Source organism: Solanum verrucosum, unplaced genomic scaffold, assembly GCF_900185275.1.
Source record: "Solanum verrucosum unplaced genomic scaffold, falcon-dt-bn FXZP01000150.1, whole genome shotgun sequence".
In the NCBI taxonomy this organism is placed as follows: Eukaryota; Viridiplantae; Streptophyta; class Magnoliopsida; order Solanales; family Solanaceae; genus Solanum; species Solanum verrucosum.
This window is the reverse complement of record NW_026020371.1, coordinates 3,404,383-3,425,561: the sequence shown is the minus strand read 5'-3', so window position 1 is coordinate 3,425,561 and position 21,179 is coordinate 3,404,383. Positions and strand designations below refer to the sequence as shown.

Genomic DNA, 21,179 nt, shown 5'->3' with positions numbered 1-21,179 from the left:
AACAGTTACTATATCATAACCCAAGAAAAACGGATAAAAATGAACGGATGCAGGTAAAATTCATTATAATGTAGAATTTAAATTCCAAAGACATTGAGTGTAAAGAGATTTATCTCGTCTGTCTATATCTTCATAGACAGAGTTACCTCATACTTACCTGATACCGTGTGAAATGGATAGTCAATATGGATACAAACCGATAAAAACCACATTTTTTTTAAGAAAAAAAAAATACAAAAGGCAACTGTATCTGCAAATAATAACCAGCTCTCTCCAGCCACTCAAACCAAACTAACCCCAATAGAAGAAAAATGGCATAAATAGTAAAAGGCTCATACCAATATACTATAAGCAATATACAGTATTTCAATCATACGCAATATCACAGGCCAATACACAACATAGCATTACAATGGTTTAAGATTATATCAATTTCCACATTAGTAATTTGGAGACCATTTAGCTACACCTACTCTCCCCTGTCATCTTCCTCGGACATGCCATCCCCTCCATGCCTGCGAACAAATTTAGTACAAAGTTGAGGCACAACCATTTTTTAGCAGAAAGCATGGTACTACATTTTTTACCACGATACTTCAACAAAGAGACAACACATCATGAATAACTAGATGTACATAAGTTTTTCAGAATAACACAACAGCTCATCAGCTGTCCTAGGTCATTACTACTTGCTGCATTCTTGAATAGTTTAACCTTGTCTTTGTGTAATACAAACTTAAACTTGATCTAATAGAGTGGAAGCACTTCCTAAAGTGGGCTGATGTCAGTCATATCAAATCACAATCTATTATTACCCTCAAAGTAATAGTAAGAAAAGGAAGGTGTTGGAAATATGTCTCACGATATTGCAAAAATAAATCAGCTAGTTGTATTATCTCTAAAAGACTTCTTTTGCAGAAATTCAGTTCATCAATAGCTAAGTTTTAAGGATTTTAATTTATTTTTATAAGAGTACTATGTGGCTTGAATTTAGGAGTTAGTTTCCTCTTTCTTTGTTATTTGAATTTGCGGATAAGTTAGTAGCATAATTTTGTATTCTAGTTAGAAACTAAAGCTATAAATGTATGTCTCTGAGTTATGAATAAAATAATTCCCTTTGACAGCATTGCAGTATTTTATTTTATTTTCTAAGCCTTCCTATGTTGTTTTCCTAATTTTTGCTAAAAACAAACAATTGGTATCTAGAGACATCAAATGGTGTATGCCGAGAGACGCCTTAAAACCTCTACTTGCATGAAAAAGGGAGCCATTGCTAAATCACTTCTCAGAACAGGTTTTTCGGGTTGTTTGGAAAGAAAGAAATGAGAATTTCTTTGGATAAGATAGATATTGTTCTCAAACACAATTGAAATGTTTTACTTAGGTTTTGGTGCAACACTGCTATGGGAATTGAATAGAGCCTGAAGCCATGTTAGATTTACTCTATTCATTACATGACTTGTAATTCACGTACTCTTTTGAATGTTTATCTAACCAACATTTTGCTGGCTCACATCAATAAATTTTACTTTATCAAAAAGATATCACAGTAGACTGCTGGAAACATATAAGGTACATAATCTATTGTTTCGTCAAAAAGGATTGATAATTTTTGTTATTCATAATGCATTTTTAACAATTTGTTTTTGACAAGGTATCCAAAAAAATTAATGTATTTTAACAATTAAATAACTTCAAAATTTAAAACTTAATAAACGTGTATAAATGATCATTTCAATTAAAACTTTACAAAGTAGCTTTCTCTACTTAAACGGATCTTAAAGTACACTAGATTAAACCTATTTTAGTCATCACACAAACTTTTCATGCATACCATTACACTATTTTCCCCAGATTTTGTCAAACATCAGAGAGAGTCTCTCTTCCTTATTCATAGTTAAGTTTTTATCACATTCAGTACTACAAAATAAATGTAGCACCTGCCTTGGCACAATCTGAAACGTTGCTCTTATGCAGAGAATTCAATACATTTAAAAAAAGAATTCACTATCAGTAAGTAGCACAAAATCCATATACTTGGATTGAAAGCATGGGTAATATTTCTCAGCAAGCCAGCCCAAAAGTACTATCTGGTCTAGTTATGCTGCATAATGGCATCTATGGACATAACAGCTGCATAGCAGAACAAATAAGGTTGTCATCTTTAACCTTACTGACCAGCCACAAGTGATGTATTTTATAACAGCCACAGCCAAAATCAAACAAATCATCCATGACTAACATTCACCAAATCTCTAACTCCCATACCCATCCAACAGAAGTAACATAAAAATCAAACTAGAATAAGCAATCCAGTTTTCAAACACTTACCGCCAGGAAGTGGTAAGATTCCGAGCTTTTCTGTCCAGCTGAAGGTTTTCTAAGGCAGATGAAGCACGACTTACATCTTCTGCAAGTTCATCATTGTCATATCTCCAGTTGTATTCATCCTTCCTGTATCCAGATACCGACGAACCTCCTCTTCTATCTAAAATTGCAACCATATGAACAAGATTAAACATTTATCCAGGAATTAATACATATAAAGCAAGTACACTACCTACCAGATGACTGGGCTGCAGGACCTGGCCTGTGGAATGAAGATGGTCTCAAGTCAAAATCTCAAATCCAAAAAGAAAAATAAATAAATACAAAAAAAAAAAGATGACATAATAGTGTATTATGTGAAAACCTTCCCAATGGAGGTAAGCCCCCGGCAACTGAAGATGAAGAAGGCCTCCTCATGTTCCTTGTTTCTAAAGTGGGAAGAGAAACAGCATCTGGTGTTGTCAATCTCCTCCCAGCACCCCTTCCTTGAGATAAGTTCTGTGACAGATTTTTTTTTGAAACTGGTAACTTCTGTGACAGATTTTAAAAGCTTGCCATAATGCTAATTCCTACTAGATAGACTTGTATATTCACCATAGTCAATTCGAATGCAGGAAAAAGTGAACTGCAAATGATATAACTATCATTCAATGAAACTACTTAAACATATTAAAAACTCTAACCACACCTGGAACAGGAGACTGTTAAACCATCACAAAATGCAAGTTTCATATACTAACATACTTGTGTACACTTAAAAAAATTTAAACCAGCATCTGCAGAATAGGGATGCTCTTTAGTCTTTACTAAGTCAATCACATCTGAGCAAGGTTAATGGTTCAAACACAAACCATTGATTGCACGAAGCGGATATACCTCACAGAACAAAGAAAAGAAAGAAGTGTTTGAAGTAGAACCAAGAAATAAATTTTGTTGAATAAAATTAAGCTTAATGGTCTTTTTTCTCTTTTGATAAAACAAGCTTAGTGATATTTATTGTCCTATTGGCCAGTATCACTAGTAAATCAAGAGAGCTGTTCCTAATTATGCCTTGATGCTTTCTACTTATTTACTTTCATCTTCCTCTGTGATTTGTTTCTTGGGACCTCTAGCAACATGTTTTCCCCCCTAGGACCACATTTGGTCATAGCATTTGTAAGCAATTTATCGATCTATAGAAGAAAAAAAAAAACGAGGAGAATTTGGATACCATATGGAGAGAGGGACACAACTGCATGAGGATGTCGAGACAACCACTCTTAACAAACTGAACTATTTATATATTTAACATATTTCCTACATTTTTGAATTCATCCTTCTCAACTTTTATTCTTTTCAAGGATGATAAAATTGTATCCCCAACAAACAAGTTCCATACGATTATCAATGATAATCTCCCCGCCTTTCTTCTTTTAATTTTCTTCTTGTAATACTAATAGAAACATAAACAATACCATAAGCAACTGACAGATATATGTCTAGAAGTTATCTAATATAAGAAGTTTATCGAACCTCATACTTCAAGAATCCTTCGAGAACATCCAAAAGCAATGGGCCACTATCCCCATTCCTGTTAAGATCGTATCCATTTTTGCTGCTAAATTCTTTTAGCTCTGATTTCCAAGAATCCTTTTGCTGCAAACAAGAAATCTCTTGTAAATTGAAATAATAACTGACAATTTATGCAAATTGGTTTGATTACATTAATTATAGCTGTACAATATTACCAAATTACACTCTGGTAAATAAACTTTAAGTGAGTGGTTTAACTGAGCCCAGTCAAAATATTCACATATCAGTGCCGTTAGCAGCCTTCCTGCATTCAGCAAGGGGAAAAAAAAAGTTACAAGGAATCAATGTGGGAGGATATATGAAATGTTAAACTCTTCTTTAACTACTAAAACACCTATCTTTATGCATTGATTATAAAATTAAAGGGCCATGGTAAGAGGTATTTTACCATAAAAGTAATATTTGGTGTTCAATGTGTAAACATCAGTGTGTTTTGTAAGAATCCTAAAGCAACTACATGTGTTATTCACTGTAAGATGATTATGCAAGGAAAACAGAAAGCACATGTGCACAATCTACAACGCTTCAATAATCAAAGCAAATAAAAAATAAGCATGACCGTAAAACATAAAGGGGTAAAAGCCCAAAATAAACCTGAAGGGGAATTATGGAGTTGCTTCGCACGCTCATTGCAGCTACCCAATAGTGCAGGAGGCAAGCCTTCGTCCTTTTCAATGGTCCTATCCTCCTCTTCTATTGCCTCAAAAACGCTTGCTCTAAGCTCAGCCTAAGAAATGTAGCCAAGCAAAATGTGTAAATATCTTGTGGATCAACCAGAGTTCCAATTATATCAACAAGGGAGAATTCTGAAGAAGATCTGCATGTGACAGAAATCTTGTTTCGATAAACAAGATCATCAGGTTTCTTTTACCAATAAATAATTTCTTAATCAAAAAGCTACAAAAATTTCACTATTATTACAAATCCAACATAGAATAGGAAACATTTGTTTTCAGCTTTTTCTAATTGCACTTCCTCTGTAAAGGTAGTAACAAGCAGCTCTCATGAGTGAAAAAAAAGTCAACTTTTTTATGGGCCAAGTTAATCAGACATACATTGACACCACTGGCTTCAGTTTAATATTTCTATAATCTGCTCATATGACTGTTTGGAAATTCTACTTCAGATCCAGTAAACTCTAATTAGCCATTTCGCAATTTACTTTTTCCGTGATCAATAAATGAGTCACAAATTAGATTGTTAACCTCTTTTGATTATTACTTTTGTTTCATTCATCTACCAATCGCACTGTAGAAATTTCTTTATTTATTTTGTAATTAGTATTAGAAAAGCAAGCTGCATACAAGTAGATTGTTAACCTCTTTTGATTATTACTTTTGTTTCATTCATCTACCAGTCACACTGTAGAAATTTCTTTATTTATTTGTAAGTAGTATTAGAAAAGCAAGCTGCATACAAGTACCTATATGGCTTTCTAATTAATAGAGAAACACATTTATACATTCAGTTTCCTGGAAGCCTATACAATTTCTTGGTGCTTCACACAATCTTATCTTATGGTTTTGCTGATAGAATCCTAGACAGGATTCCCAAATTTTATCATCCATTGGTATTTCTTTTTTATGTTCTCTGTATATATCTTGATTTTTTACAATTCACCACCATAAGTTTCTCATTTCATGGCCCAAAATGTTTCAAAATTTTAACCCCATAAGTCACCCTCAAATCTTTGTTTTCATATTAATTTTCAAAGCATGGAACAATTCTAAGTTCCTAACTTTTCTCTACTATTCTTGTTTTTTTCTTGGATTACGGATTGGAGGTCCATAGTGTGGGTACCACAAAGGGGAATGCATGAAGGGAATGAATCTTATACTTCCAGGATACAAGGTAGCAATTCAACTGGCAGGTTACAATTTAATCCTCCTTATTCTGTATATGACAATCTTTTCTCTAAGGAGTCATTTAGTATAGATACAAGTTATGCAGGAATAATCATGTAGGGATTATAAACTTAGGAATTGTTATGTAGGGATTAGTAATTCAAAGATTGTAATTTGATGATTATTTGTTGTTGGATGCTTAGTTTGGTTCTATTACAAATTAGTGTGTGTGTGTGTGTATATACACATATTAAAAAAAAATTGACAACCGTGGTGTCCAAGTCAGCTTGCACAAATTATGAGGGCAAAATATTACAAATTAGTATATTTTTGAGATAGGGGCAACTGAAATAGTACCAATTAGTATATAGTGTAAAATTAAAAATATTTGTGTACTTTTTAGCCCAAAAAAAAAGTTTGTTGACTATTATGAGGCCAAGCTTTGTCATTTTAATGTTTTAATTCAAGTATTATTTTAATACATGTATTCATATTCCACACTCTAACCCACATAACATAGAACACAAATTTCCACATTAACTTATGTAGGTACTATGTAAGAACAAAAGAAAAAATAAAAACATTATATCAACTATGCTGGATTTTATACCAATACTACTATATGCTGATTTTTATACATTGATTAACTCTATTAAAAGACCAACTAAATGGCACCTAAAGGTTGAACCCTTCAAAGTCATTAACTCACACTTTCTCAAGCAAAGGTCAATTTAATTGAGCCCAATAGAATATTATTCTTCTGTGCCAACTGTGGGCTTAAGATCCCTCAGTGACTCATTGTCTCCTGACTATCCCCAAATAGTTAAGGTTCATGATTCTTAAACCTTAACTACGTTAATTGTGAGGCTAATGATGTGATTAAGGCATTCTAAAGGTATTACCGACATCAATAAAGGTGGTATGCTTGGGACATGAATATGAATGTTGAAAGTGGGTAGATGTTTGGCATGTGCATGAGGCCAGGACAACTGCAGAAGTTTGGAATAAGTTGGCATGCTGTCAAAGAGGCCATAGGACGGAGGCCAAGACAACTACAAAAGTTTGGTGTGAGGTTAGTGCGTTGTTGAAGAGGCCACGTCAGTGTTGCCAAAGGTTCGCTTAAGCCCTGAAGCAAGGTTCAAAACGTGTTGCGCGCTTCGCATTGCTTAATGTGCGATTTTGTGTCGTCATCAAGGTTCTAAGGCATATTTTTTCTTGCCAATGAGCCTCTTTTGAAGAGGTGACACTCAACAATTGATATTTCACATTATTGTATTTTATTTTTTTGAGAATGGTAACTTTTCTTCTATTTATCCACAGGTATACTACATCAAAGTAGCCCCCCTCCAAAAGTATTACAAACTAGACTGACTCCATCTGTGCTTTTTGTCACAAAGTCTAAAACATCAAAAAATTCTTCTGTCTGTACCAAGACTTTCTGTTTACACCAAAAATAATAAAGAGCTATACAATTCATCTTGAAATTCTGCAAATTGTTCTTCTTGCCCTCAAAACATCTTTGATCCCTTTCTTTCCACACTGTCCACCATATACAAGCTGGGACAATCCTCCATCTCTCCTCCTTAATTGTAGTGGTGCCAATATTGATCCAACAATTTAGGAGTTGTACTATGTTTCTTGGTTTCACCCAAGTGATCTTTCTAAGGCTGCTGAAAATTCTCCATAATTGATCTGTCCATTTGCAATGCAAGAAGAGATGGTTGACTGTCTCTGCCTGTTCCTCACACAAATAGCATCTTGAGCATAGTTGGAACTTCCTCTTCATTATATTCTCTTGTGTCAGCACTGCTTCCTTTGCTAGTAACCATGTGAAACAGTTTACCTTGTATGGGATTTAAGGTCTCCATATCATCTGCCATGGCCAGAGCTCCATCCTATCATCTGAATTTGATTGATTAAGATCTTTGTAAGCTGACTTGACACTGAAAACCCCTTTGCTACCAATCTTCCACACAACCTTGTCTTCTTCCCTAGTCAGATTGCTAAATTGTGCCATTGTATCATGGAAGGCCACTATGTTCCCCATCTCCCAATCATTTAGATTCCTCCTAAGATGTAAGTTCCACCCCTGTCCTGTCCACATTTCAGCCACAGTTGCATTTTGTTGAAGGCTTAGTGTATATAAGTCTGGGAATAATTGTTTCAGGGTTCTTTGGGCTATCCATTTGTCCTCCCAAAATGACACCTTCATTCCATTACCCACTTGGAATCTGATTCAAGAAAGAAACAGAGGCCAAAGATTTCTTATTGATCTCCAGATACCACATCCATATGGTGTAGTTACCATCTTTGTCATCCACTTATTCTCCATTTCATATTTTGCCCTGATCACCTCTCTCCATAGCATATTCTCTCCTGTCATAAACTTCCAAAGCCATTTTAACATTAAGCTTTTGTTTTGTTTCTTCATGTTCCTGATCCCCAGTCCACCCTCCTTCTTATTTTTTATGACTTCTTCCCACTTGACTAGATGAAACTTCTTTTTATCTTCATTTCCCTGCCAAAAAAAATTTCTTCTCAAAGCATCTATCCTCTGTATGACATTGTCTGGTGCTGGGAACATAGACATCATATAAGCAGGTATTGCATCTAGCACACTATTAACCATGGTTAATCTACCTCCCCTAGACAGATATTGGCTCTTCCAGTTGGTAAGCTTCTTTTCGCATTTTTCTATCACTCCATTCCATATCCCTATTGATTTGCTCTTTCCCCCCAATGGCATACCTAGGTATATGGTTGGTAGTTCCCCTACCCTACCACCCAAAACCCCTGCCAGACTCTCCTCCTGAGCCACTTCATTTATGGGATAAATGAAACTCTTCCCCCAATTGATATGTAATCTAGAGACTGCGTTGCTCTGTCATTGCTTCACAAAAAATAAGGGTATCATCTGCATATTGCAGATGTGTAATCTCCAAGCCATTTTGTGCACTGCTGTCCACCCTAAAGCCCCTTACCCAACCCTTCATCTGTGATGTGTGAATTAGGTTACTCAAACCTTCCATGGCTAAAATGAATAAAAAGGGTGACAGGGGGTCACCTTGTCTCAGTCCCCTTTGGGATGAAAAGAAACCACTAGGAGTTCTATTAACTAAAATAGAAAACTTGTCTGTGCTTATGCAGAATTTCACCCATCTAATCCATTTGGCTCCAAAACCCACCCTTTGCATCATAAGTAGTAAGAAATTTCAGTTTAAATGATCATAGGCCTTCTGTATATCAAGCTTGCATAGTGTATATTTTTTTTCAATTTCTTTGTTCATATATTTGACATTCATGCTTATAATTATTAGTCATAGACTAGACATATATGTTTTTTTTTTTCTCCCTTTGCGCATTTTTTCATTAAAGTCCACGCTTTATTTGCGCTTAGTGCTTAAAGCCCTAATGAACCTTAGAGCATTTTTGCATTTTTTGCTCTTGATAACACTGGCCATGCTAGCTGCAAAACTATTTAGTTCCCAAAACGTAGATTTTGATTCTCACAAAATAGGTGGGACCTAGGGCACAACTTCAAGAGTATTTTCTTGTCATTCTACTTCATCCAACTACCAATATAAGATTTTTATGAATTATTTATGTTAGATAACACTCCATTCCATGAATTTTAACATCAAAATCTTTTGATTTTGGTTAGTCAAGAAAACCCATCAAGAACCCAAAAGGCTAGAGTTTTCAGCTACGAAGGGCTTTGCAAGATGCTAGAAAAAGCCCGACAATGCAACTGGATTCAGGGGTTCAGTGTTGGTTCAATCACTTGTAATCCAGTCATAATCTTCCACCTATTGTATGCTGGTGATACTTTGATTTTTTGTGAGGCAGATAGATCTCAAACTCTATACCTAAATCTCACTCTCTTTCTTTCTGAAGCCCTAAATGGTTTGCATATCAACATGCAGAAGAGCATTGTGTACCCAGTGAATGTTGGTTCGCAATATTGATAAGTTGGCTGGAATCCTGAGGTGCAACATTGGGACACTGCCTTGTTCTTATTTGGTTCTTCCTTTGGGAGCCAAATCCAGAAGTTGTGATATTTAGAATGGAGCAGTGGGGAAATTGAACAAAAGACTTGCTTCATGGCAGCTGCAATATTTATCAATTGGGGGTAGACTCACTCTCATTAACAATGTGCTCGACAGCATACCCACCTATTTCATGTCATTATTCCCTATCCCCCAAAGTGTGCTTGATATACTGGAGAGAATTAGGAGAGACTTCATGTGGGAAGGTAATAGTCTAATAGAAGCTCACACAAATTTCATCCCGTTGAATGGGACAAGGTTATAATGCATAAATCCAAAGGAGGACCGGGGATCAGAGACCTACCCTTGCATAACAAAGCTTTGCTTATGAAGTAGCTCTAGCTATACGGAATAGGGGAACACAGTTTATGGAAGGATGTAATCAAGGCTAAACAATGAAGCAAACTGAATTTCTTCCGAATGTTCAATTCAAGCCAGGTAATGCAGCACACATCAAGTTTTGAAAGGACTATTGGCTGAGTAACACACATCTGATGGTAAACTTTCCCAACCTTTTCAACATCGCCCTGGACAAGAACTCATCTATTGCTCAAAACAGAACTAAAAGTTATTGGGATGTGCACCTACGAAGAGCCGTTCAAGACTGGGAGATGGGAAGTTTGGTGGAGTTGCTAGCAACAATTGAGTCTTTTAACAGTAATGAAGATGCCCCTGACAGTATGAATTAGGGTAAAGAGGGCACTTCCACTGTTAAAGAATGCTACATGCTACTAAGCTCTCAAAACCAAGTCATTGACACTTGACCGTGGAAGTTGATTTGGAGGACCAAACTCCCTGTTAAGGTTATATGTTTCAACTGATCTGTGGTCTGCTCTCTGGTATGCATGCCTCACTCTGGACAACCTTAATGGAGAGGATTTGAGCTGGTCAACAGGTGTTACTTCTGTAGGTGCTCCCATGAATCTGTCAATCACCTATTTCTGCATTGTCCTGTAGCCAGAGACCTTTGGAGTGTGTTTTTTTTCAGTTTCTTTGGTTTAAGCTGGTTGCCTCTGGGATTGAGAGAGGCACAACTGTGCTGGAGCTTGCGGAATGTGGATACAGCCATCAAGAAAATCTGGCTTATGATTTCTTCAGCTATTTTGTGGTATCTACGGATGAGAGAAATAGAAGATGTTCTGATGGCATATCAACTCTAGTTCCTCTCTCAAAGCCATTTGTTCAATTAATCTTTTCAGCTGGACAAGATGTCCACAGTAAATAGCACTGGACAGTTTAAAGAATTTGTTAGTTCTTTTGTGCTCTCTAGCTGGCAGACTGAGATATTATTGAGGCAAGCAATACTCTCTCATACTTTGCCTTTTAAAATTTCTCTCACTGTAAATTAACATCTACTTGATGCTTTCTAATGAATCCTTTACTTCATCAGAAAAATAAAAAAGATTTAAACCTCTTAAGGTAAACCCACCTACTCTACTTTAACTTTTATGTTTATTTATGGAGATTAAGGATGCTTATGGTATTGTTAGGTGGTTGGAAAGTTAAATTTAATGGTACTTACTACTTAGTTTCCACCATTAATGGAGATCGTTGGGTGGATGTGGAAAATGATGAAATATATTTTGAGAAAGAAAAGTTGATGGAATATTTAATGTGCGTTCGATATTGTGATTTACGATGATGTTATTGATGATTTTAACCAGTTACATTGTAGAATAGGGATGGTGAGCTTAGTTCTCATGGAAAGAGGTTGAATTAACTAGGTTAGCTTGAGCTAATTGTTACTTGATAATTGGATTATATAAAATCTTGTGAGCTTGTAACAATGGAGTTGAACTCAATTATTTGTAGATTGAGAATTTAGATGGCTTGAAAGACGGGAGAAGCCAAATGATCTTCGAAGGTGTTTGGTGAGAGGTTTCAAAGGTTTTGTGGATTAAAACTGGTGAGGACGAGCTAGTATCCAATTCACCATGTTCAAAAGTTTGATCTGAAAAATTAGTTTTGCCTAATTATGGATTTTTTTATGGAAGCCAAGCAATGCTTACTATCTTGTTTATTGTTCGACTTAAATGTCATTCTTAGTCATGAACATATCTTGATTCATGCTATGCTTCTATGAACAAGCTTGTGATATACATGTTGGAGTGAGAATGACACTCTTAAGTAGATCATGTCTATTTCAAATAGCCACGGTCAACTTGGTTAGTATGGGATGAGGGAAACATCCCATAGTAGAACAAGTCTACTTGAAATAGCCACAGTTACCCCAGTTTTTTGGAGTGAGGGTGACACTACCATGTAGAGCAAGTCTACATGAAATAGCCACAGTTGTACACAACTTTCTGGAGTGAGGGTGACCCTGCCAAGTAGAACAAGTCTACTTGCAACAAGCCGCAATTATGATTGACTTCAGTGTCATTAAGTGCTTGCCTGTATTGCAGATTATACAGTTTTCAGTTATCAATTTCTCTCAGCTTTCAGTTAACAATTTTCGGTTCGAGATGTATCTATGCTATTTGTGCATTTCATGTTGTATTTATCTTGTCCCACCACTTAGTAGGTCATCTATTAGACTTAATGTGTATTATAATGGTGTACTAAGCGCTCACGGGCCTCTTTATCTCAAAAAATGGGTAACACCGAGCCTAGTAACTCCAATTAAATGTTGCATTGTCCTCAACATCCTTCACTTTTCTTTCCGTGGGAGTTTCACCCTTCATTCAATTATTCTGCTGTATGCCCCAAGAACATATGTAGTTCCTCTTCTGACTCTAGATGGATAATAACTAGTTTCAGACCAAGCGAGTATCAGTTATGATTGGGAGATTTTCATTTTTTTTTATACAGTATGGCTGGGGGATTTTTGATAGCTGCTTTAAGCTATTCAGTTGAGACTAAGTTGCTCGGACTCTCCAAAAATGTTGCCGCACCCGTGTCGGATCCTTCAAAAATACACTATTTTTGGAGGATCTGACACGCACCCGTCGACATTTTTGAAGAGTCCGAGCAACATAGGTTGAGACATATGTTTAACTATTTCAGTGCAGTTTATTTGACTATAGTTGCTAGCTCTTAAGATATTTCATTGGTTTATAAAGTTACTCAATTTCAATCCAATGGTTCGCTCAACGGGGTAGTTAGTCGGGTGTTGATTACACATACATATTTTTGGATCGTGACATAAATAAGCGTAGGTTGAGCATCAAAGGACATGCACTTTCAAGGTAAGTAATGCATAAATATCAGAATTTCATGTTTGTTTGATGAGAATGAAACAGATGAAGATAAAAGGCATACATGTAGCAACCCCCGCAAGTCTAATATTTAGCTCCTTAGAGATAACTAAAACAGTTGAAGCACTTGTGTATAACACAAGATATTCATTTCTATATATTAATCTCTAATCACTTAAACTATGTTTTGCATTGCCCAGAGCTTTCTAGTATACGTTGGTGACACCTCCTCATCAAAATTATTTTTATTACTCTCCTACTAACTTATTCTATCTTATTCTTTGATTTTATTCTCTCCTTGGCTTCGGTTATCATATTATTTGTTGTTGCTATTGTTCTCTTCTCCATTGTTTTCAGTATGGATTCTTCACAATTGTATTTGCTTTACATACTTAATTTTTTAAATATTTTACTTGAGCCGAGGGCCTATAGGAAACAGCCTATTACCTTCTCAAGATAGGGGTAAGGCTGTGTACGCACCACCCCGCAAACTCCACTTGTGGGATTACACTAGGTATGTTGTTGTAAAAGAAGCTCAAAGTCAGCCAAGGCAAATACCCAACAAAATCTTAATTTAGGTACAATCTAATCATTAGAAGTGCTACAGGAATATCCATGATACATAGGCCTTTAAACCCATCGGCTAACCATTGTAGCGTATGGAATTTTCAATGTCTGTGCTTAGAGTAAAACCTCACCGGTGGAGCTGAAAACGACAAAGAAACAGGAGCTCCAAAAGATCCTATTTTTCCAGTTTTCTAACCAAGAAACATAGGAAATTAGCTATTCATGACACCAATTTCCACTCCAACAAAATAAAAACCAAAAATTATCAAATTACAGCTTTATCGGTTATTCCAAGCCATACCCAGAAAAGAAAAAACGTATAAACTTGCAAGCAGATACCTAATCGGTGAACATTTGACGTCAAATTGAGAAGAGAATTCAGAAAAGAATGAAAATGCATATACGAGAAGAAAGGAGAAGGGGATTGATTCATACTCTGATCTTGGCGAGGACGCCTTTCTTCTCTAGGGTTCGAGTGACGAGGGTTTTGAGGTCCATCATTTCTCTTGTATAATCATCCATTTCTATTTCCTGGGGGTTCTTCCGCTGCTGCTCTCTGCCGAAGCTAGAAATGTCTGATTATTTTTTTTCAGGGCTCTCTTCTTCGTTGTGATATTTTTTGTATCCTTACATTGTTTTCGAAATCTTAAAAAGTTCAACAAAGTGATGGGGGTGGGGCCTTAGAAAAGTAAAGATAACAACGGTTGGTATAGTATTGCAATTTGACACTTGAATTTTATTGAAAAAACTACCCAACAAGCAAATATGTGTTATATATGTGTTATATGATACGCAATTGTAGTGTGAATCTAACCCATCAATGATCCCCTAAAGTTGGTATAAATTTTCACTTAGACATTTTAACTAAATTTTATTTATTTTAGACACCTCATGTTGCATCTCATTGTGTCATTTTGACACTTTTCGCTAACTAAGCATGGTACTGCCACACGAATTTTAAGCGCGTTAGAGAGTTTTTTTGTAAATATTTTCTTCTCTTTCTTCTTCCTTGCTTTCTCCCTTCCATCTTCTCCACCTTCTACCATCCTTCATCACCACACAACTTTTTTTAAAAATTCTACAATACTTTACTGGGTTACACTCTTTGATTCTTCCATCTTCTTTGAAAATCGAATTTATATCTTGATTCATATTCAAAAACAAACCTCCAATGAAAAAAAAAAGAAATATATTTTACATATTCTTCATTGTAAATCCCAATTGTGGTAGCACAAGAAATCATCTTCTTTTAAATGTCATACAAAAAAATTTCGATTTGATATGATTTTTCTTATTCTCCCAACATATTTTACTTTGTGAACTAACCTTTGTTCTTGCCTTTTTTATGGAGAAGAACAGATGAAAAGGGAAAGGAGGCACAAGAAGAAGAAGAAAAGAGGTGGGGGTGTGGGATTTGGGATTTGGGATCTGGAAGAAAGAAAAAAAGAAAGTAAAACTGAGTTTTTAAAAAATAAAATAAAATTTCCACGTGTCACATACCGATTTGTTTATTTTTCCACATAAGAGGCGTCTGGATGTACCCACTTAAAAGGTGGTTTTGAAAATATAAAAAGTGTCAAAATGACAAAATGAAGTTTGACATGAGGTGCTTAAAATAAACAAAGTCTAGTTAGGTTGTCCAAGTGAAAGTTGATGCCAACTTTCAGGGGCCACTGATGGGTTTGGCCTTATAGTGTGTGTGGGTGTGTGTGAGAGAGATCTTTCTAAGCTCGGTCAGCCTATGATTTCTACTGAATAACCCATGTTTTGGTACTCATGCTACACTTTTGCATCATTTTCTGATAGAGCTCTTAGTGCAAGCTATCCTCATTGAGTTTGGATCTCATGTGGCCGTCACAGATTTAGATCGGGGTGATCTCTTATCATCCAGAGATTTGTTCGTTTTACTCTATATATTTTGTATTTTGATAAGATATATCTATCTATATATATATCATTTCCGTACTTAGGCACTCTTGTACTGGTGACACCAAGTCTAGGGTTTGATTCTTTTATGTAGTTTTGTCTTTCTCGGACAGTTATGGGCCTATTTTGTATATTTTGTATCGTGTATACATATCAATGCCATGGGCCCTATTCTATGTCTCTATTTCTTCCGTATTTTTATTTTTCTAGTACTTTATTGCCTTCCATTTTGGATTTTGACTTGCCTATTTGGGGGTTATGGTAGGCGTCATCATGGTTCAATTTTGAAGTCGTGACATGGTGAAAATGTAAACCCCCTACCAATCTCAAAAGTAAAGGAGTAAAAGATTTTTGTGAGCCTACAATGAGATTTACCATTCTATGTTTGTGCTATCTCAAATAAGGGTCGAGATGATATGAGTACCCTCTAGCATTGCATATGAATTGTATCAATTGGTGTCCAAGTAGGAGACATTGATTGAAGCCCCAAATTTGAAATGATGAGCTCGAGCCTCTCGTTGGGTTCACAAATCTCAATGATCTGGTATGATATTGATTCTTTCTTGAATCATAACGAATATAGAGAGTTGACAACGCACATCTTGCACATCATTCTGGAGTGCTTGAAAATTTGGTGATGAAGCCATTGAAGGTAGTCGAAGAGTGATCATAGGCTCTAATATCATTTGTAACAAGAGTATTGCTCTTGTTATTATTGTGTAGAATACGAAAATGAAATAGAAGAAACAAACTACAAAAATAGAGAAATTTCTTGTGATATTCAATAATAATTTCAGTTGTAGTATGATGAATATATAATACTATGTCGTAAGAACATTCCTTTAGAGTTTAGATAGGTGTCCCAATCACTAACAGAATTAAGGAGTAGACAATAATTAAACTTAACGAACATTAGAGACTAAAAGAAATATTAAAAGAGCAACTAATAAACATAAGGGAATAAGGTTGACATATTTAAAAACTTAAAATAAAAGTCACAATAGACATTTGTGACATATTTTTCGCCTTCTTCATCAGCAATAAACTATATTATCACATCAGAGTTGTATAGTTCAGAAAATGGATGTTATATTTTTCCTCTTCCATTTTGATCTTCATTTGATTCGTTTGTTTCTCCCTCCTCTTCTTCCTTTGTTTCTCCATTTTCATCTCCTTCTTCATTGGTGTTTCCTTGATTTCCACCCTCTTTTTCTTCTTCATTTAGTTTAGATTCTTGATTTTCATTTTGTCCTTTGTGACCTTCTTGCCTTTCTTTTTCATGAATTCTACTTAATTTATTTATATTACAAATAGTCTTTATTGCATTTCCATCTTCTTCTTCATCATCATCATCATCAGAACGTGTTCTCTTACGCTTACTCAACGCGGCGACGATGTAATTGGTAGAAAAAGCATCAGAAATAGCAATTTCTTTAGAAGAAGTATCACAAATAAATTCTTCTTCTTTCATAATTTGACTAAACGATTCATCACATAGTAGATCTATTTTAAGAATATCAATGGCGACTTGATTTTCTAATTGATTATTATTTATGTCAACCTGTGAACGAGGATCAGAAATTGGTGATGAGGGAGATGAAGATGAAAATACTTCATTCACAGAAATTGATTCTTGTGCAGGTAACATTTTTTGTGGGGAGGGCCAAAAGAGAAAGAAAAAAGGAATAAAGATTTACACTTGATTTCAATATGATGTGACTACAGAGATTGTTAGTCGCAGTTATATAATAACTGCACACCTTGATAACATGATTACAATAATCTGATTTGACTGAAAATATTGTACATAAAAAATCAGTTTTTAGTATAAAATTAATTAGAGTTTTATTTTTTTACCTTTTTTCAATATCTTTGGATTATTCCTAGGAAAAACTAATGACATAAGATTATTTTTTGAAAGAACATTGAAAAACATTAAAGAATATTTCTCTACTTTTTCATTTTAGTACATTTGCTTAAACAATTTAACATTTGTAATTTGCTTAATATAGTTGATAAGAAAAGAAAATTAGAGCGAAAATTAAATGTATAGATCTAACAAATTATTGTCAAATATAAGTCAAACTTTGTAATTACCATTTAGTTCCTCATCTCCATCTCTAATTATTAGTGGTTATATATTTGGGTCATATTTTTATAACTTTTTTATTAGTATATTTATATTTCTCAAGGATTTTTTTTCTTCTCAAAAAAATTATTTCATTATTACTTCTCTATCACTTTTATGTTTATTTTTAAAAAAATCTCTTTCTATAAAATTTTACTATCATCGTTACATATCCATCACCTTTATTTTTCTTAAGATTTTTTCTCTTTTCAAAAAATTTAACCGTCACCATTCCAGATCTATCACTTTTATGTCATTTCAAAATTTCTTCTCTTCTCAAGATATCTTTTTGTCATCATTATATATTTGTCATGTTTTTATCTTCCCGACTATTTTCTTCTCTTTTAAAAAAAATCATCTTTAATCACATCTCTATTAATCCATCTAATCTATTTTAATTGGCTTGTTTACTAAAACTAGTAGTTCAAAATAATTATCATTTTAGAGAATCAAGATATAATTAATTATTTATTTTCACATTTATCTTTCCTCAACAAATATGGTGAAAAATTAAATAGTATTTGTAATGACCTCCTAGGTCATGTTATTTGTTCTTCCATATTTTTTGTGTTTAGAGCATTCCTGTAGTGGTCTCAATCATATGTCTTGTTGGGACTGATTGTTCAATTACCAAATCATTCGTTTGGGTTTTATATATGTTTTTATGTTTTGGAGCTTTTAAAGTTTGAATGGTTGACTTCAGTCAAAACTTTAGGAAAACGACCTCGGAATATAGTTATGATGATTTCATTAGCTCCAGAATGTTGAGTTTGGTCTAGAAAACTTTTGGTTTGGATCCTGAGGCTTCCAAACTCATTTCAAGCGACCTTGAAAATTTTAACTAAAATAAAGCTTGTGTGTGGGACCCACTTTTTATCAAGACGACCTTCTTCAAAAGTTTCAATAGTTTCATTGATTCTGGAATGTCATATTTCGTTGGGTAGCATATTTGATTTGCATTAGTACGAACCTAAAATAATTCTTAAGGTCCGATTGAAACATGAAAGTTTAATCCCAAGAGTTGATGCACCGGTTGCTGGTACAGTCGCTCGCACGAAGAATGATCCCCTCCTACGAAGAGCTGGCCACATCATCTAACTTTGCTCCTCCGAACCTTGGTTGCTTTGGTAAAATCACACCTACGAAGTTGGGTCTACTCCTATGGAGTCGGTCAACTTTGTTGACCTCCATATCGATAGAGTTTTTTCCGCTCCAACGACAACGCTTCTACAACGTCAGGTTCGCTGAAGTGGCGCTAATAGTGATTAAATTTCTAGCACCATTCATCATTTTTCATTTTGAATAAGGAAGTACTGAGAACTTTTTCTTGGGAAATTCGTGTGAGAAATTCTTGCATTGAGTTGGAAGTAGCTTGGGGATGTTGTAAGGGTTGATATTCTTGCTTTTAAATATGTAAATTCCCATTAAATTCATTGATTTTAGCTAGAAATGGGTTTCTTCGCCTAGTTTATGTCTTAAGATATTTTAGCTTCAGTGAACCTTAGATTGTGCCATTTTTTAAGGAATAAATTTCTTGAACTAGCTGAGACTTATTGATAAAGTCAACTTTGTGATTCCTTGTGCGGGTCTCAATATGTCATTTTTGACCCAATTTTGATTGTTGCAATTAGGTGTTAAAATGATCATATTGCCGTCAGAATCACTATTCTTGACTTTAAACCCGTTGTGCTTATGGGTTCGGTCAGGTTCTTGTTTGCTTGATCATCATTTATATCCCTTTGTTTATGACTTCTTGACTTATGGCGTCTAGCTAGGTTTTATATTTTTTTACTGCTTCTTTCTTTACCTTAGCATTCCTATTGTGGTTCATGTCTAGCTATACTTTTAATATTGCCTTATTACCCTGTTATTTACTCGCTTATTATTATGTTATCGTGAGCTTGGTCGATCTATAATGCCTACTAAGTATTCAATTTTTTGGTACTCATACTACATTCTGCATCTTTTTCCATGATGCAAATTTGAGTTCCAATCGACCCCATTTATTTTTCATGTGATGCAAATGGTATCTAGAGATAGAGGATGAGCTTGCAAGTGTTTGGGGTTGACTTGTCTCCTTTTTATATTTTGGCTAGTCTTTTGTATCCCAAGACAGACTGTATATTTTTTTTGTATATGTCTAGTCTTGTTCTCAATCTTTTATAGTAGCTTTGAACTAGCATCCACCGAACTTTCTGATGGATCTTTATATTTTGTCCTAGTTAGAGGGTTGTATATATGTATCATCTCTTATTTATGTTATTTCTAACTTGAGTCTGGTTTATTACGCTTTTGTTTATTTCTTACGCTCCCTAGGCATGTTATTGTTGGTTCCATAATATGGGTTGGCTTACCTACTGGTGATTTAGCAGTGCCATTATGACCTGAGTTTTTGGGTCATGACAAGTTGGTATCAGAGCCCCAGGTGAGACCGATATTGTTAGTACAAAACTAATGTCTAGTAGTGTCATGTGTATTAATGCAGAGACGTCTATATCCTATATTCGTGAGGTTGTACGACATATTTAAAAAGATCTTCATTTTGATTACATATTGTGCATTCCTAGTCATGTTGGTTTCTAGAATTCTCATTTGTTCCACCATTTCGCAGATGATACGCACGAGAGGTGCTACAACAAAGAGAGATGCTCTCGAGACAGCAGATAAAGCCCTAATTAGGGGCAGGGCTAGAGGTTGACCCCGAGATCATTCACGAGTGGCAACATCAGTTCAGAAGCGAGATAGAGATGTTACTCTTGATACAGTTGTAGATCCACAACAGGCAACTATTTATTCGTAGTCGATGGCACCGAGACCATCTTAGCCATCACTTAGGCCTACAGTTGCATCGGGATTACATACCTTCATCGATCAGATATTTGCGGTGCTTAGGGGTATGCAGTAGGCCCTAGTGGTTCCAAGAGTACAACTTGTCATTGTGGATCCCTAGTTAGAGGCACCACCAACACTTGTGGTTTCTTAGCCAACGAAAGTTGATCCCACCATAACAATAGAGGAGCAAAAGATGTTGGGTAGATTTTTGATATTGACTCTTCCAAGATTTTTGAGAGCTATAGGGGAGGATCTCATGAGTTTCTTGACTAGGTGTTGTGAGAGATTGTATACATTGAGATGGGTTGAGTCTAAAAGGGCGGATTATACTACATATCATTAGAAGGACCAGGCAAACATTAGTGGTGTATATACATGGAGTGTAGACCAATTAGGTCCGCTCCTACTAGGACATAGTTTTTTGAGGCCTTCTTGGAAAATTTTAAACCTCGGGCGTCAGAGATAGGCTGAGGGATAAGTTCACTAGACTGGGGTAGTGCTCCATATTAGTACCGAAAGTCTGAGATCCATTTCCACCAGCTCTCCGTATATGCTACTATGATTCTGCCTACCGAGGATGGGATATTTTGGTGCTTTGTTAGAGGTTTGAGACTTCCGTTTTAGATTGCTATTGAGTCTGTGGCATCAACATGTATGTCTTTTTTGGATGTAGTTGACCATGCTCGTATTATGAAAGATCTTCATCATGAGGCATGTGGGGGTAGCAATGAGATGGATC

The 21,179-nt window shown here is 35.3% G+C and overlaps 1 protein-coding gene across 4 annotated transcripts in view; it reads right to left on the bottom strand.

Annotated features, from left to right (window-relative positions):
• Positions 1-330: 330 nt before the first annotated feature.
• The window catches only part of LOC125838361 (protein TONNEAU 1a-like), a 1,213,107-nt gene continuing 1,192,258 nt past the window's right edge, over positions 331-21,179 (bottom strand). For all 4 annotated transcript variants that reach the window (XM_049517433.1, XM_049517434.1, XM_049517432.1 and 1 more), the window contains exons 2-9: positions 13,990-14,080; positions 4,495-4,627; positions 4,056-4,144; positions 3,841-3,963; positions 2,693-2,826; positions 2,565-2,590; positions 2,332-2,488; positions 331-515 (exon numbers count right to left, since the gene is read on the bottom strand). In XM_049517433.1, the coding sequence (XP_049373390.1) occupies positions 470-515; positions 2,332-2,488; positions 2,565-2,590; positions 2,693-2,826; positions 3,841-3,963; positions 4,056-4,144; positions 4,495-4,627; positions 13,990-14,076 (795 nt within the window). In that variant the 5' untranslated portion in view covers positions 14,077-14,080 and the 3' untranslated portion in view covers positions 331-469. The remainder of the gene's footprint in view (positions 516-2,331; positions 2,489-2,564; positions 2,591-2,692; positions 2,827-3,840; positions 3,964-4,055; positions 4,145-4,494; positions 4,628-13,989; positions 14,081-21,179) is intronic.